General features: G+C 37.7%; 1 protein-coding gene across 2 annotated transcripts in view; it reads left to right on the top strand.

The window, feature by feature from the left end:
* The window catches only part of IMMP2L (inner mitochondrial membrane peptidase subunit 2), a 434,158-nt gene that overhangs the window by 53,468 nt on the left and 363,530 nt on the right, over window positions 1-17,160 (top strand). The window contains exon 4 of one of the 2 annotated variants that reach the window (XM_065743462.1): window positions 9,257-9,407. The exons of the other annotated variant lie outside the window; for it this stretch is intronic. Coding sequence (XP_065599534.1) covers window positions 9,257-9,275 — 19 coding nt within the window. The 3' untranslated portion in view covers window positions 9,276-9,407. Of the gene's footprint in view, window positions 1-9,256; window positions 9,408-17,160 lie in introns of those variants that run through there. 2 annotated transcript variants of the gene reach the window in all.

Below are 17,160 nucleotides of genomic sequence, written 5' to 3'. Positions count from 1 at the left end.
AACAGCGGGAAATAGACATTCCGAAACAGCAAAAAATGTTTCTGTGAAATAAGAGCAGCAACCAACAAACAGCGGTGCCCCTCCCCCCTAAATAAGCAAAGCAAAAAACACAAGCAGCTTGATCAGAAGAGGCACAGTAAGTTAAACACTCAGTAGTTTTTCATCTTAATGTGATGTGAACAAAAAAAGAGAATACATTTTTTTCTCTTTTTGAAGACGTAGTATTATGTGGCACTAATAAAGCTTTGAAAGTTGCATGTAGTATTTATAGCTGTAGTTTCCTTTCAAATTCATTTCTTTGTGTCTTAAAATTAGAATAAAATACTTTACTTGCCACTGAAGTTTTATTTTCCAGTTTGGAGCATACATTTCTTAAAAATAAAAATGTTAAGAAAAATAATACTGACTACACAGCAACAGTTCTGGCTACTGCAGCTTTCTTTTTTTGTTTGCTTTTTCTTTTTACATCTATTATTGCCAAGAGTGTTCTGTCTTTTGATCAGAGACTTGACAGGAGGCAACAAAAAGCAGTATTTATGAGTCCAGTAGGCAAAGCATAACATAAGTTTATTTCTGTCTTTTCATGCTGTTTGTCTGCTAAGAATCAGATTCAAGTGTATATTTTATTGCTTTTGCTATTTTGGTTTAACAGATGCATTTCTTTTTAAAAGACCTGAATACACCCAGTATGATTTAGTATTTATTACGTATTGGGCTTAGATTTGGTAAAAAATAAATAAATAATAATAATAATGTCAAGTCACAAACAAGTGGTTAAGCCGACATCAAGTACTGTTTTCCTTGCTCTGACTCTAGAACTGTTTGGCTTTGTGAAGTGACTTGTTCAAATTCATGGGAAAAGTTACTTGTGCTATTTCTTGTTACCATGCCTCCATAGTACCCGGACTTTGGGGATGTTGTCAGTATTCTGGTCTAAAATCTAGTTTATTTCAGCATGCATCGTTCTGTATTTCTGTATGTTTCTTAGAAGGCTTTTTAATGTTTGCTGAGAACTACTCATTCTCATTTGAAGATCACTATCTATGATTGCACAGAATAAACAGTAATATCCAGCAGAGTTATCCAGTATCCCATTAATTGTACTTATTTGAAACTTTTACAATATTCAACTAATATATTTATTAATTTATTGACATAGCTTTACTATACTTGCATTTCAGGGCAAAGCCATAGTCTCAAGATTTGCCATTGTAGGTGTGCTGAGTCACAGTAGCAAAAGAGCAAAATAGTCAAAGGTGCCATGCAAACAGAACTCCTGATCTGAACAAATTACCTTTGGCTGCTTGGTCTTCATCATCCTGAAGATGTGAGGTATCTTTACTGTCAGAAATATTCCTTCTTTTGCCATGTAATGTCTAGATTATATCTTATTTAAATGTATCTGTCTAGAAAGGAGATTTCTGATAAAATGTAGTCATCTAGGCCTCCTTTGTAATTGACAAGAGAAGTAGGTTATCTTGTTGTAAAATACATCAGTTACATCTGGGGTGAATTGCATCTTTTGGTGCTCGTCAGTCCCAGTCAGTTGGATGAAGGATCTGGCTGAGTAACTTAGACAAGCCTATCCTGCAGATAGCTGAGGCTAAGTGTGATGGATTTGACACATTTGGCACTTATGTGCGGCACTGCAGACTTAGAGTGAACCACACAGTTAGCCTAAAGGATAATAATTGCACTATGTGTAAGTTCCAGTTAATAAAATAATGAACTCTATTGAAGTCTGATAATAGGAGCAAGCTGTATGTAGTTAGTTGCATGCAAATCACACAAAGACAATCATATGTAAATAGACTGGGAATTTCAGATCTCATCAAGATGTGATAATAATAATAATTTGAAGGGGCTTGTTGATTTGTAATACATGAAAATACCCAGAAGTGAGAAAGATTTGAATTGCTGGTGTGTGGTAAAGGAAAATGATTATCTATCCTGGATTATAGCTTCACATTCCATAGACATCACTGAAAGAGAAAAGAGAAAAAAAGCATAAACCTTTCAGCCAGGAAAAGGAGTATATTCCACTGTGGAAAACACAATGCTAATGAATATATCAAGAAATACTGAACAAGGAGGACACTGTAGTATCTTGTTTCCATCGATTTCCTGCATAACTATATGAGAACATTCAATGAAATAGCCAAAGTGAATAATTAATAAATGATACAAAGTACTTTTTCAGATACTGAAAAAATGACAGTGATGTCAGTTTCTATAGGTATTTCTAGATTGATAAATAGAAAAAGGCTTGATCATCGAGATCAAGTGTAGGAGTAACATTACAGTGTAGAATGTTAGAGCTGAAGCTAATGAGGAAATATTGAAAGGTCAATAGGATCAAAATAGTTTTAGGCCTGCATTTAGTTTGTAAGATTAGGGAGAAGAATTTTAAAGAAAGCGGGTGATCTCATGACAACTTGTGGTGATTTTATTTAGTACTGAAGACAAGAACTTACTTTGAATGAATCACAGAAATGTTTTAATCTGGCCATACTCCTTCAATTATGAACGCCGTCAAATATAATTGCTCAAAAATTTAGCCAGACTAGTATAAATAGCTATCACTTTGCTGGCATTCTGTAACCTCAAAAACACAAAGTCTTTGTTAGCTGTCTTTAGCAGTATAGCTGGTTGCTATAATCAGTCAATCAAAAACCTCTGTGACTCTACTATGCATTTTTCATTAAGCAAAGACTTGGAGAAAATATTCTCCTTGTTAAATTATGTCTCCAAACACAGTGGTTTTCCCTTGTATCATCCACCAAGTCTTCATGTTTGTCTTCGTTCATTCATAAGGCGTGACTGAATTTCCAAGATGCATAGTGAGCAGCATGGATGTAAACATATGATATTGTTTGGCACATTTTTGGATGTTCTTTTGTGAAAAAAACTGTTCAGTGTTAAACACAAGCATGGGGGAGGTGGAGGACTGGTGAGAAAAGGGGGAATCTTTTTTATCTTCTCAGTCACAAAATCTGACAGAATACTATTCCATATTGATAGTGAAATAATTAGCAAAATTGCTCGGCTTCCTCATTTTATGAGTTAGTGTTGGTCAGACAAGTGGTGTGACCTTACAGGTATTGGTGCCTAGGAGAATACATGGTGCACAGTCTAAGCAGTTTTTTAAATAATAGGAAGTTCAGACTCATTCTGACATTTGGAAAGGCTGGTTTCGATTTAGAAGGGCTTTATTCTGATCAGAAGAATCATGTACAAAGTTGGTTTGTGTTACGTTATTAATTTAGAATTGTGAGTATTGATCATGAACAAAGGAGTTTTCTGCCTGAGAAGTTTCTCTCAAAAGTGCAATGTGGGTGGCTCTATGTATGAGTCAAAACATATTGCTGCACTTAGAGCAATAGTAGAGGATTATATAAGGATTTATATAGTTGAACAGAGAATATATAATATGGGCAGATAGGTAACAGTTTGTCCTTCCAGTTAGTTCCATTTTAATAGCTGACTATCCATTTGCAATTTACTCTGGTCGTTCCTGGAAGTCAAGTTCTGGTATCCTGCAGAAAATTGTCAGCATCATAATTCCCAATGATTATCACTTTTAAAGAGGATTTTGCTTGTCTTTGGAATTAACTATTTTATGCAGTCACTAAGGGAAATGTATTAAAAGTGTTGGGAATGCATTACAGAGTAAATGCAAAACTAAATGCACATCTGGAATACATCTATTACAGTATGGTTTTGGTTTGTAAAATGAATTGATTCAAACTTTTAGCTTAATGTATATCTAGATTTTGTAAGATAAAAAAAAGTTTTCTGAATATAGAATAATCAGTAAAGTAAAATAACATGAACTCATATGCTGTTGAATAATAAACTCGAGATTGAGGGTATAATCTGTTTTCTTTGTGCTGTGTTAATTTTCTCTTAGTCAGCATCTTAATTGAACCTGTTTTACAGAGGCTTAAGTGCAGAATACCTACAAAATTTCCACTATCAACTGAATTTGTAATCTCAAAAGAAGTATAAAATGTCATTATGTTTTTCTGTATTAGTTTTATAGATTTCAGTATTTAGCCACATGCATGCAATGCTACTGTTCTGTCAGGCTGTCATTTAATAAGTCTTTTAAAATATCGACACAACATTATCTTCTGTTCTCAACATTTCTGAATCATCAACTTGATGATAATAGTTGAGAAAAAGTTGCTGCATAGCTGTTTAAAAACAGCCAGTAATCCTTACCTGTTAATTTTTAATGCATGTATGTTTAGTATCTTTCATTACGAGACAGTCAGTAGTTACTGCTGGGGTGGAATTTTATCATTAGCTGATGTCAAGTGTATTAATTTAATTCTTCAGAACTCCAGAACAAAGCTATTTTTTAAACATTGCAAGTCATTCAAGAGGTATGTATCATCTACAATTAAATATAAAATTTGCAAAAGAGCAAGATAATTATAGAGTGTGTAGGCTTCCACATATTTCCAGTAGGCAGCATAAAGAAAAAAGAGGAAATTAAAATTAGGGAGGATGTTTGGAGCAAAGGAAGATTAAAGACGCAAAAGTACATGTATGATTATTTCTTGTATTTCATCCAACCTTCTTTGGTATTTCAGTTCTGTGAAATAAGCCCTAGAGAACTTCTGAAATTTCTGGATTTTATCAGTCTTTCTTTTGTGGTTAGTTTTACCCACTTTTCCACATTAGAATTAGAGAATATTATTATCATGAAGTATTCATTGACCTCTATGGTTATGGAGGTACAATGTGCCGAGTAATGTAACTAAATATTACTATACAAACAACTGTAATACTGAACACTGTCCTATTTTCTTCAACAGCTGATGTACAAAGTTTCCTTACGTATTTAAGTACTGCCTGATTGGGTTACACATTTTCAAGAAATCCTTTTTGTCTTACAGTGTGCAATCTTTGTCCATTTGGTTTCATTGACATCTGGATTTGGGCTTTGACAAATGAGTTAGGTCAGTACAATCCATGGAAACACGTGGCAGAGAAGTGAGGGAAAGGAGCAGTGTCAGATTAATTTCTTCTTGCTTTATTTCATTGGTTTATTCTCATCTTGTATTTATGCATATTTAAATATAATCCCTGCTCCTTTCATTCTGCTCTTCCAGCTACTTGATATTTTACTACGTGATATAACAGTTTCCCCATTCATGTTCTTTTTATTTATTTTCCATTATTCTGAGTATCAGAATTAGAACTTCAGGCAAATTGCTTAGATTTGCAGAAGTATTCAAGTTGTTGAGTCCCACTGCAAATATACTGACATTTTTGCACCTTTCTTAATACATTTCTAATAGATAGAAGTACATAAAGCTCTTTTTGATAAGTGAGATCTATTGAGTGATACATGTTTTAACATTGTGTTATCTACACATAAAAGTCTGTAAGGTGATAGCTGAGATTTATAATGATTTTCTTGTTTTTGAATAGTTAGGACTTTCATTAGTGCCATTATCCAGGTGTGGTGATTGCAGCAGTACTTGCTGTTCCAAAGAAAGAATGGAATTTGGAAGCCTGTTTTGGGCCTTCTTTTTAGATTTGAAGTGTTGATTGTGCCTTGATTCAGAGAAGAAAGTGAATGAATGATGAGCTAAATTGTCATGCTTCTTCTCTGCTTTACATACAGTCATTGCAGGTCCAGCCTTAAAGGCAGTATACCTGTTCTTTTTTCTGTTACAGAATGATCAAAGATGAAGCTAAAATGCATTTTCAGCTTATAAAAGGAAACAGCATTTCAAAACTGGAAAATTTGAGATGCCACAGATTTCTTTGCAGGAGTTTATGTTAATCTGTCATGTAGAAAAGAAGTTGTGCTGGGTGTATTTCCAACCTGAGGAGTACAAATTGACAGTCTGTAAGTAGTCTAAGATCAGCAAATGCATCAGTGGTTAGTGTAAATGCAGAAAAATTTCCCTTAAGAGTTAGATGAGTACAATTATTCTTCTGAAATCAATTTCCAGGAGGAAAAAAAATAATAAATGAGAGACTTTTTAAAGATAATAATGTCAATGTGAAAAGTATTTCCACTAAATTTTATATTGTGAATACTCTTTTGGCCTAGGACATTTCCTTTAGATTGAGCAAGAGAAATGAATGCATGCATATATTCAACTGACTATTGTTACAAATGATGCATATTCATTGTTTTAAGAAGAAAGAAATGTAGTAGGAGTCATCTATTGTAAATATTCCCTTATTGCACAGAGGTCTGTAAACTGTCTGTCAATCAAACTCTTAAATATTTGTTTCCTTTGCTGCTTCTAGATTTTAGAAATGATCCCATTACACTTTAAAAAGATTGAAAAGGTTGTTCTGGAATTAGTCAAAATCACGCAGGTGTGTAGGTGTAGCATGTGAATTGCATTGGATAAATGACCCCTAAAGCCTTTAAGTCATTGTTATTAATCACATTTCAGATTAAGCGGAGCGTTATTATTTTTGCTTATCAATGTATGCATTCATCTTCTTTCAGGCAGGGATGTCCACGTGTTTACATTTGGACTTGTTTAGAACGCAGTGTGTTGGTTCAGTATGGCCTGCCTCCCTTGAAAATTGTACACGTCCTTGTTATTTTTATATTAGGATTGGCTGTTGGGGACCATGAAATCCAGCAGTATCTGTTGTCTATAGTGTGAAATGAATAACTTTATGGGAAAGATATGTGATAACCTTCCAGGAATACAGAATAAAAAATATTGTAGGATTGTTGAAATTGAGAATCATAAAAAACTTTCCAGAAGATGAAGTATTTCATTATATTTGTATCATTGTGAGAATCTGAAGAGTTTAAACTGTCTCTTTCCCTACCACATTTAAGCAGAGCAAATTACCACAATACAAAGTAATTTAGATAGGTACACATACTGTTAATTTCATACTGAGTTTTATTTTAAACTTCATTTTAATAAAGAAGAGCAATTCACAACTTAAAATCAGTCTTACCCATTAGAGTATTGACTATTATTTTGGAATGAATACGTACTTCCTTTTTATAAGTTACTAATGTGAAGTTCACTTAAAAGATAGTTTGCGTAGTTTGCTAAAGAAGTAATCTGTTCAATGTGGAATTCTTTTTAAAGCTGCCATAGTTTTAAATTCTATTTTTTTTTCCCCTTAAGCTTAAGGTACAAAAAATATATATCAGTGTTTCATGTGTGTGGTATCAGAACTTCTGTCACTTTGAACCTCTTTCATCCTTAAAACAGCATGGATTGTCTGCATATTCTATTTTACAAGGTCTTGTCAATTAAACCAGACATTTTGGAACCAGCTTGTTTCATCCACAGTACTTCTTTCTGTGGAGTTTCACACTGATAATAGTAAATCATCATTCTCAGAATCTCCCTGCAGCAGTTGATCTTTCATTCTTGCCTTGTTTTGAAATTATTTTATGATGGTGGCAGAGAGGAAGGATTACCTCAGTTATGAGCTCTGTGGAGAGTGAGCTCTATGGAGGAGTGAGCTCCACTGCTTCTGTCCGAAGTAGGATAAAAGAGTTGGACTCTCTTTGCCTCTTCTAATCAACAAGCTGATTATCTTGGGGAATGGAAACCTTATTAGACTTCTGTAGTCATTTGCACATTGCAGAATGAAGCAATTGGCAACTGTGCCAGCTGAAGTGTTAGGAAACCTGTTGACTATTTTCTCATGATACAACCTTTGGTTTTTAGAAATTACCCTCTATTTCTGTGGAATTAAAATAACTGTATTTAGTGACCCTCAGTGCTTTTCAGGTTTTTGACCAGATATTTCCTATTTAAATTTTATATAGTCCTCCAGTAGTGTTAAGAAAAACTTCTTACAGCCTTCTTAGTGACTGACCCAGCACTTTGAGTATCATCACTGTGAGGTTTTTACATACATAGGTGCAAGTAAGATTATTGTGTGAAAAAACTAATAATAGATGACAGCGTTTTCTTTAGTCTGAAAGTAAGAAGTTATGAGAAGTAGAAACATATATTAGTATAGCAAGATATCTTACAATATATTTTAATGCATAAATATCTCTATGAGAAATCAAGCTTTAGAGAAGTGATGCATGAGTTTTTCTGAGATAAATATGTGGCAAAGAAATGTAACATATATGTATATCTTCAGTCCTAATATCTTTTTAAATTTAAGGTGATAATTGAACTAAGGAAGGTTAAGATGCAGGAATATAGGGAAGAATAGGTGCTTTCTCGGGAGACTAATTACGTGTGTATTTGGGCAAAATATAGGCTATAAAATATTTAGATGTGGAATAGCTTCATATAATGCCTTTATCAATTTTATTATGTAGCTGTCTTTGTCACTATGAGGCAAATGTCAACATCTGTAATTGCATGGGCTTGTTTTGTTACATTCTGGATGCTTATTCTTGCAGTATTGATTATTGTAACTGCTGCTAAAATAAAATTGTTGTGCATGTTGCTTCAGAAACTAGTCTCTAGGCCTTTTGAATTTCCATGCTGTGTTGATATAATCATTCAGATCAACTCACTGAAGCATTTGTTGTACTATAACAGTGACAGTGAGAGTCAAGATAATGATTAAATATGGTTAGAAAAAAATCAGTCTTTTCTGGTGGTAGTCCACTTTTATGTCTGGTGACTTCAAAGAAATCCTCAAGTATCTTCCTGATAAAGTTTCTGGAACAGCATCCTTTTATCTGAATGTTCACACTTGTGCCAGAACATATTGGAAAATATAACCACACATTTTTGTTACTGTATATTTCTTACGTTATAAAAAAAGTACATTCTCTGCTGGCAGTCATCTAGAGCTTAATAAAAACCTGATTTTGCTTCTTAGTTTAAAGTTGGAATTCTGATGGGAGACTAATGCTTAAATATAAATAAATAACTACAGGTAGACATTCATGAAACGAGATATTTAAAGTCTCATGATACACAGTGGAAAACTTGTCAATACCACGTGTAGAAAGCAGATGGATGCTTACATATAACTGGATACTGGACACTGTATTCAGGTTTGTGAACGTGGAACTTAAGTGTCTTAGTCTTCATCTCAAAAACAAACAACAGGAACAACAAAGAATAAACAAACAAAAAAAAAGCCCTGTGGAGTATTTTAGCTATCTTAATATATATATATATATATATGGCTTTGTTTCCAGAGTATTTGTTTGTGTTTCCTCTATGATCTTATGTTAGGCAGTTTAAGCAAACATGACAAGTCAACAAGTTGAATAGAGAACATCCGTGGTTAATTAGTCAAACAATTTTTATTTGTCTCTTCTCAGTTCAACATCAATGAAATGAACATTGTTTCAGAATGTGAAGAGGACAGGAATGGGTATTAAATCAAACATAAGGATTATTGAATTATGACACTGGATACTCTTAACGTATTGGAACGTAATGAGCATCTTTTTGATTTCACATAGAAGCTCTTTGTAGAAATAGAGTGGTTCTCTGTGATGTGCTTCTGAAGCTCAGTAATCTGACTGAATTTTCTGTGTTCAAAGTGATCCAGATCCATATTTAAGGCCAGCTGGACAGCCTTTACCTCTGCAAATTGACTTGATTCTCCTTCTCCTTCAGTGGCCTCTGCAACTCGTCGTGTGGGGCTCCACACAGCAGATTTCCATCTGCGGTGCTTACCCACAATGCGACACGATCCATCTGTGAACAGGGCGTATCTCTTTTCATTGTCTGGTAGTTCATTATATGGTGGGGCTTCTTTAGCACGTGACACCTCCTCAGCTGGCGTTGTTCCAAACGTTTTACCTTCAGGCCAGTCCATGATCACCTCCAGGATTCCTGGACGGTTGAGGTTCCCCATCCGAGCTCGCTGTGTAATCAGTGCAGTCCACTTACTCCAAGTGGCATCAGTAGCATGATGGGTAGAGGGAGCTGTTCCTTTGAACATCCAGCTCAGCACTGGCAGTCGAGGTGCCAGGAGGAGCTGTGTTTCAGTACCGATTACTTCGGAAGCAGCTCGAACCCCCTCGTACGCGGCTAAGATCTCCTTCTCAGTTGGAGTGTAGCGCTCCTCAGACCCCCTGTACGCCCGACTCCAGAATCCAAGGGGTCGGCCTCGGGTCTCTCCAGGAGCTCTTTGCCACAAACTCCAAGTGGGACCTTCCTTTCCAGCAGCAGTGTAGAGGATGTTCTTTACATCCTGTCCCGTCCGCACTGGCCCCAGGGCCACGGCGCGGGCTATCTCCTGCTTAATTTGTTCAAAAGCCTGCTGCTGCTCAGGGCCCCACACAAAATCATTCTTCTTCCACGTCACCCGATAGAGAGGGCTCACAATGAGACTGTAGTTTGGAACATGCATTCTCCAAAAGCCCACTACACCCAGAAAAGCTTGGGTTTCTGTCTTACTGGTGGGTGGAGACATGGCAGTAATTTTGTCAATCACATCTGTAGGGATGTGACGACGTCCATCTTGCCACTTTATACCTAGGAACTGAATTTCCTGTGCAGGCCCTTTCACTTTGCTTCGCTTGATAGCAAAGCCAGCTCGTAGGAGAATTTGGATAATCTGCTCTCCTTTCTCAAAGACTTCCTCTGCTGTATTGCCCCATACAACAATGTCATCAATGTATTGCAGATGCTCAGGAGCACCACCCTGCTCCAATGCAGTTTGGATCAACCCATGGCAAATGGTTGGACTGTGCTTCCACCCCTGGGGCAAACGGTTCCAGGTGTACTGAACGCCCCTCCAGGTGAAGGCAAACTGTGGCCTGCATTCTGTGGCCAGAGGAATTGAAAAGAAGGCATTAGCAATGTCAATGGTGGCATACCACTTGGCTGCTTTTGACTCCAGTTCATACTGGAGTTGTAACATGTCCGGTACAGCAGCACTCAGTGGGGGTGTGACTTCATTCAGGCCACGGTAATCTACCGTCAGCCTCCATTCTCCACTGGCTTTACGCACCGGCCATATGGGGCTGTTAAAAGGTGAGTGAGTTTTGCTGATCACTCCCTGTCTCTCTAGCTGACGGATCAGGTTATGAATGGGGAGCAAGGAATCCCTGTTGGTGCGGTACTGCCGTCTGTGGACTGTTTTTGTAGCAATTGGTACCTGTTGCTCCTCCACTTGGAGCAACCCCACAACAGACGGATCTTCTGATAGGCCAGGTAAAACAGATAGCTGCTTAATGTTGTCTGTGTCCACAGCAGCTATTCCAAAAGCCCATCGGTACCCCTTGGGATCCTTAAAGTGCCCCCTTCTGAGATAGTCTATACCGAGTATGCATGGAGCCCCCTGTCCGGTCACTATAGGATGCTTCTGCCAGTCTTTACCAGTGAGGCTTATTTCTGCCTCCAACACAGACAATTCCTGAGAGCCCCCAGTCACTCCAGAGATATAAATCAGTTCTGCCCCTTTATAACTTGAAGGCATTAGAGTACACTGTGCACCAGTATCCACCAGTGCCTCATATTTTTGTGGTTCTGATGTGCCAGGCCACCGAATCCACACAGTCCAATACACTCTATTATCCCTCTCCCTCCTCTGGCTGAGGGCAGGGCCCCTCTATTGGTTACCTGTAGTGACAGGAACAACTTCACTGGTCGTTGGTCTGTGTTGTAATTCTCTCACCCGTGCTCGCAGTGCAGGGGTGGGTTTTTGATGCCATTCCTTCATATCTTCTCCATTTTCACGTAAGTAACTCCACAGAGCCGCGCGTGACATGAAGTTAGTGCTGTCATTTGCTCGAGCAGGACGGCGTTTGCCTCTGAAAGCTGCAATCTTTTCAACCCTATCAATCAGTCGGGATACTTTCTCTAACACGTCTTCCATCTGTACTTCTAACCTTGATATGGCTGAAATGGAAGCGTGTGATGGTGGAAATTTTTGTTCAAAGTTTTGAAGTGTAAGAATCAGTTCAAAAACTGGGGGTTTTCTGTCTTGGTCCTCATATCTGTTGAACGTTGTCACTAGTGTACCGGCGTACCTTTCTGGTGCTGTTTTTGAAAGCTTCTGACATATTTCGGGTGTACTCCTTACTTTCTCTGGATCATGGTCCCGATCTTCAGGATCAAACGTGGGATCATACAGCATTTCCGCCACAGCTGTTTCTCTCAAATACTGGATGCCTTCCTCAATAGTTTTCCATCTTTTCACTTTAGGTGCCAGGTCACTCTTGTAGGGATATCTCTCCCTCACAGCTACTAACATTCGTTGCCAGAGGCTGGCGATTCCATCCATATACCGGCTGATCCCTCTGTCGACAGCTGGGTCACGGGCAATGTTTCCTAGTTGGCGAGCTTCATTACTGTCGAGGGACACGCTGTTGGCCCCGTTGTCCCAACACCGAAGCAACCAAGTGACAATACTCTCATCCGGACGTCGAATAAACTCTTTTCTTGAGCCTTGAATCTCAGACATTTTCATGGGTCGACGAAACGTGGTAACTTTGACTCTCTCATCATCCTCATCATCACTATGTCCATGCCTCTCACTTTTCTTTGTTGCCTTTCTTGGTGGTGGTGGTGTTGAGGACCCCCCCTCGCCTGGATCTTCCTCTTCTTTCGCCACCTCTTCTTTGCGTTCTAGGCGTGAGGACACACGTTTCCATTTCTGGCCTTCTACCGGGGCAACTGACTTTGATACTGGTGCTTCCTTTGGCTGGTCAGATGTGCCTGGGAGGTTTTCCTCTTTGGCCTGAGCCTCAGTTTGGACACTCTCTCTCTCTCTCTCCCGAACAGTATATATGCCTCGGTAAGCATAAGCCAAGCCCCAGATAAGCTGTTCCACCTCAGATCTTTCTGAGCCACAACACCCATTACTCAGATACAGGCCTAGCTCCTCAGGATCCTGCAAGTGTTCAGGAGTAAAATCTCATGGCACCGGGGGACCCCATGCTTCTAATTTCTTTCCTAAAACTCTCCACTTTCCCTGCCATTCAGCATTCTCTGTTTCTGGGAAAAGCTTCCTCCACATGGTGTAAAGTGCCATTATAAGGGATACATTCAGGAGGACCGATATCCCAATCGTTAACATAGTCCCTAAGCTGTAATCTTGAAAATTCATAAGGAACTGAGAGGAGAACCTGGACACCCATTCAAATGTTGTTTGGTTTGTTAACACGGTATCGTTTGTTACATTAGCCGGGGTGCCCAGGTATTTGGCAGGTGCCTCCATCACTGCTTTTAGTTTGTCATATAGGGACCAGGCTCCATAGATCAGACTGGCAAGCTTAACCAAGTTCCAGTACGTTTTGAGCATTAAAAGGGAAAAAGCAATGAAATACAATCCCTGTAAGGGCAGTTTTAACAGAAACAGTAAAAACATTTTTTTTTCTTTTACTCAAACAAGCTGGCAGCACCCGAAAAGTTTACAAATATTCCAGGAGAACTGGCAGTACGCCTGGACTTCAAGGTCGTGTTTTGCCGTACAGGACCTGCAGTACAGATAAGCTTCCGAACAAAAGACAGAGATTCACTCTAAAAATATGTCTCTGCCCGGCTAAGGTAGCTAGTCGTGCCCCACGTTGGGCGCCAAAATTGTCACCGGTTTGCGGGACAGTTCGACCCGGTACCGTGACAATTGAGGCAGGGGACCCACGGGCCCACACCCCGGGGAAGGGGAAGGGGAAAGGGAAAAAGGAGAAGGGAGATGGGCCCAGGAACAAAACAGTGGCAACGATCTGAGGAGGAAAGCTAATTTACTAAATAAGATATCAGAAAGGAAAATAACACAATATAATATAATATAATTGGAATTGAGGCAAATGAATCAAATAAAATGAGCAAGAGAGAGAGTGTCCGATAAACCGAAGGCCTTACGCTAACGCTGAAGGCGGACGGCTGCAACAAACACCCACTGCCGAGCTCGGTCCCGAAGGGAAGAGAGAGTCCCGTGACTGCATACAGTTTTTATCTTTCCCTCTGAGCGTAAACACGTAAGAACGCAAAGCATCGCAAAGTCCTCTGGGGAATGGAGTTCTTCTTCTCTTCTGAGACAGGCATACCTGGAACTATCGATGGTCCACGGAGCTGGAACATTAACTCTTTAACTCTAAATGCACTACATGATGTTATGATGTGGAATACCAGTACCAAAAATCATAAAACCATGACAAGTCTTCATCTCAAAAACAAACAACAGGAACAACAAAGAATAAACAAACAAAAAAAAAGCCCTGTGGAGTATTTTAGCTATCTTAATATATATATATATATATATGGCTTTGTTTCCAGAGTATTTGTTTGTGTTTCCTCTATGATCTTATGTTAGGCAGTTTAAGCAAACATGACAAGTCAACAAGTTGAATAGAGAACATCCGTGGTTAATTAGTCAAACAATTTTTATTTGTCTCTTCTCAGTTCAACATCAATGAAATGAACATTGTTTCAGAATGTGAAGAGGACAGGAATGGGTATTAAATCAAACATAAGGATTATTGAATTATGACACTGGATACTCTTAACGTATTGGAACGTAATGAGCATCTTTTTGATTTCACATAGAAGCTCTTTGTAGAAATAGAGTGGTTCTCTGTGATGTGCTTCTGAAGCTCAGTAATCTGACTGAATTTTCTGTGTTCAAAGTGATCCAGACTTGAGCAGGGTTTTAATTTGAATGTGCTAACTCTTAGTAAGACTTCTCTATTTTTTGTTGCTTTGGTATGTTGACAGTGAAGAAAACTATTTTACATAGCTGTCTGTTTCCACTTGTTCTGCAAGGTACCCATACCATTTTTAAAAGTCATATACTTTAAAATATAATTAAAGCCAGTCCCATACTGTTTGCTACTGTTTATCTGTATAAAAATGTATGCAGTTTTTTCCCAAACAATCTAAATAACTTATTCAATTAAAATCTGTCATTCATATATTGAACTCCAGATATTTATATTTAGTATCAATTTTTGTTTCTGTTTTAGTCAGCATCACACTTCTGTAACTCTGGTTTTCCCATGCACATCTACAAGAGTTTGCACATGGGACTTTTAAGAGCTTTCTGACTAGGTGAGTAAAGCATGGTCAGCCAGCAGGTGGTATGTAATCATGTCATTCCTGTGCCACGGATCAGAAGCATAAAGCTCTGATCATGCACATACCGCTGCAGTTTCCCAGACAGTCATGGCTGCTGAAGTGGCATCACTTGTCTCACTACATGTAAATCAAACCAGTAAACTGGATAACTAGTGATCATTTGGAAAGATTTGTTCTGCTTGGGGCTTTTTGTTTGTTTTCTCGATTTTTTTTTTTTTTCCTGAGAAAGTTGCAAATTGGGTGGATTCCATAATTCAGGACTTTGGGTAGTTCCATAAATGCCCAGTTATGATTGAGGTGGGGTGGTGAAGGGAAAATGAAGGCTGGGAGCTGGAGGGGAAGGAGAACAATTTATTTGTGTGATGCAGTACTCAGTGATGTTAGTCCGTGAAATCACAGGACAAGTCTGCTGCATTTCAAATGGCAAGAGTGTGTGTCTGCGTGTGGGTGTTCAGTACTTGCTGAGAATATGGAGTTTGCTGTGCATATGCTATGCAGTATAAGCTCATGCATTTTTCTATAGTCTTTTCCAATACAAGTGGGAAAAGATTTTCATTTTGCAGTGCAATCTTCAGCTTGAGCCTTCCTTTAGGTTTGACTTTTAAGTCACAGCTCAGCTAAGTAATGAACATATAGAACATACAAGGTCTTAGGTATAGTTGGGACTGGATTTATTGCTCAAGAGTTGTTGATCCTGGTTACAAAAAGTGCAGTAGATTATCTTCCAGAAAATGTTGCTCAGTTTTTTTTCCCCTATCCAATTAATTTGAATTCTTCTATATATACTTCTAGAGAATACATTCTGCATTTTAGACATGGCTTATGTAAATCAGTAGCTAAAAACTTCCACTGCACTGTGATTTATATTTCCATTAAAGTTCTTGAGAGCTTTTTTTTCCTTTAGAAACAGCACATTACTGTATTTCTCAACTAGAAACCATTTCCTCTTTCAGCTTCTATGATTGGCAGAGTATTAAAAAAAATTATGATAAAGTGAGCTATAAAAATATTCATTTTTCTCCTATTATTAAAATAGAAATGAAAGGTGCACAAACAAAATTCACACACAATCTTTAAACCATTGTGTTAACTGTTCTTTTTGGAAAAGCTAGAAACTCTTATTTGTGATATTTTGAACTTTCCTTTCTCTTTTATGGATTTATTCCAGCTGATTTATTTAATGTACAGCTTCATCTTCAATTTCTAACAATAATTTAATCTTTGTAAATGTATGTGTCTCCCACCGAAATGTCAAAGTTTCTGCTCTTAGTATAGATTTTACTTTTGACTTAGTGAATTTAATTTCCTTTTTAGTATCGTGTTGCCCTCAGGTTTTCAAAGTTCCCATGACATAAAAACTCTGTTGATTTTTTCTTTTTTTTTCAGTCTTTGATGAAGATTTTTTTTCTTTTTTAAGAAGAAGAAACTCACAACATTCACTAACAACGGAACTCATGTAACTACTTTTCATTTCCTTTTGTGTCATAGGTAATCACTTTGTCTCCAGTCTCTTGGTTATACTGGCTGGTAACAATCAGTGTAATTTCTGAGTGAGCACAATATTTCCTTTGGCAAAAAGAAGGCATCTTACTTGTTTCTTACAGTTTGCAGTAGAAACTGCTCACTTATGTTAGGACATTTCTGCTTCATGTGTCAAAAAGCAAAAGAAAGCAAAAAGTCAGGTGATTAGGGTTGGAAGTTTAAAGGCATCTGGAAAAATAAGAGTTGAAAATACTGTTATCTGTTTTTAAAGTATATAGTCTGGGTACTCAAGAAGGTCAGTCTTTTGCAGAAGTGAGACTGTTTTATATGTTGTCTTCGTGGTAACTCCTAATCTAGTGGAATAGTTTCTTAAGATTCTGTGTCAGGATTCTAAATTTTATCTACAACTACTGTAATTACTATATTCATCACAATATCTCAGGGCTAAGCTAATAGAAAAGACATAATTCATCTTGGTAGAAAATGCTTGGAAGTACTTGATTATGCTAATTGATTTATATTTTACACTGCAAGTATACAAATCAGCCTCTGGTACCAAGGAGTTTAGCTCTCTTGCAGATAGAGTTGAAAAACATGTTTTGAGAAAATGGGCTGAAACATTCTCCTTTTCTTATTTATTCTGCTGTTCAAACCAAGTCATTTTGCTCTTCTAATGTTACAATGAAACGTCATTAGAAGCTACATGAATTAG

The sequence above is a fragment of the Cyrtonyx montezumae genome, unplaced genomic scaffold, assembly GCF_038088225.1.
Source record: "Cyrtonyx montezumae isolate F1298 unplaced genomic scaffold, pur_monq_1.0 scaffold_3, whole genome shotgun sequence".
NCBI classification, from domain to species: domain Eukaryota; kingdom Metazoa; phylum Chordata; class Aves; order Galliformes; family Odontophoridae; genus Cyrtonyx; species Cyrtonyx montezumae.
Note: the sequence above shows the minus strand (reverse complement) of the source record. Positions and strands in the feature narration are given on the sequence as shown.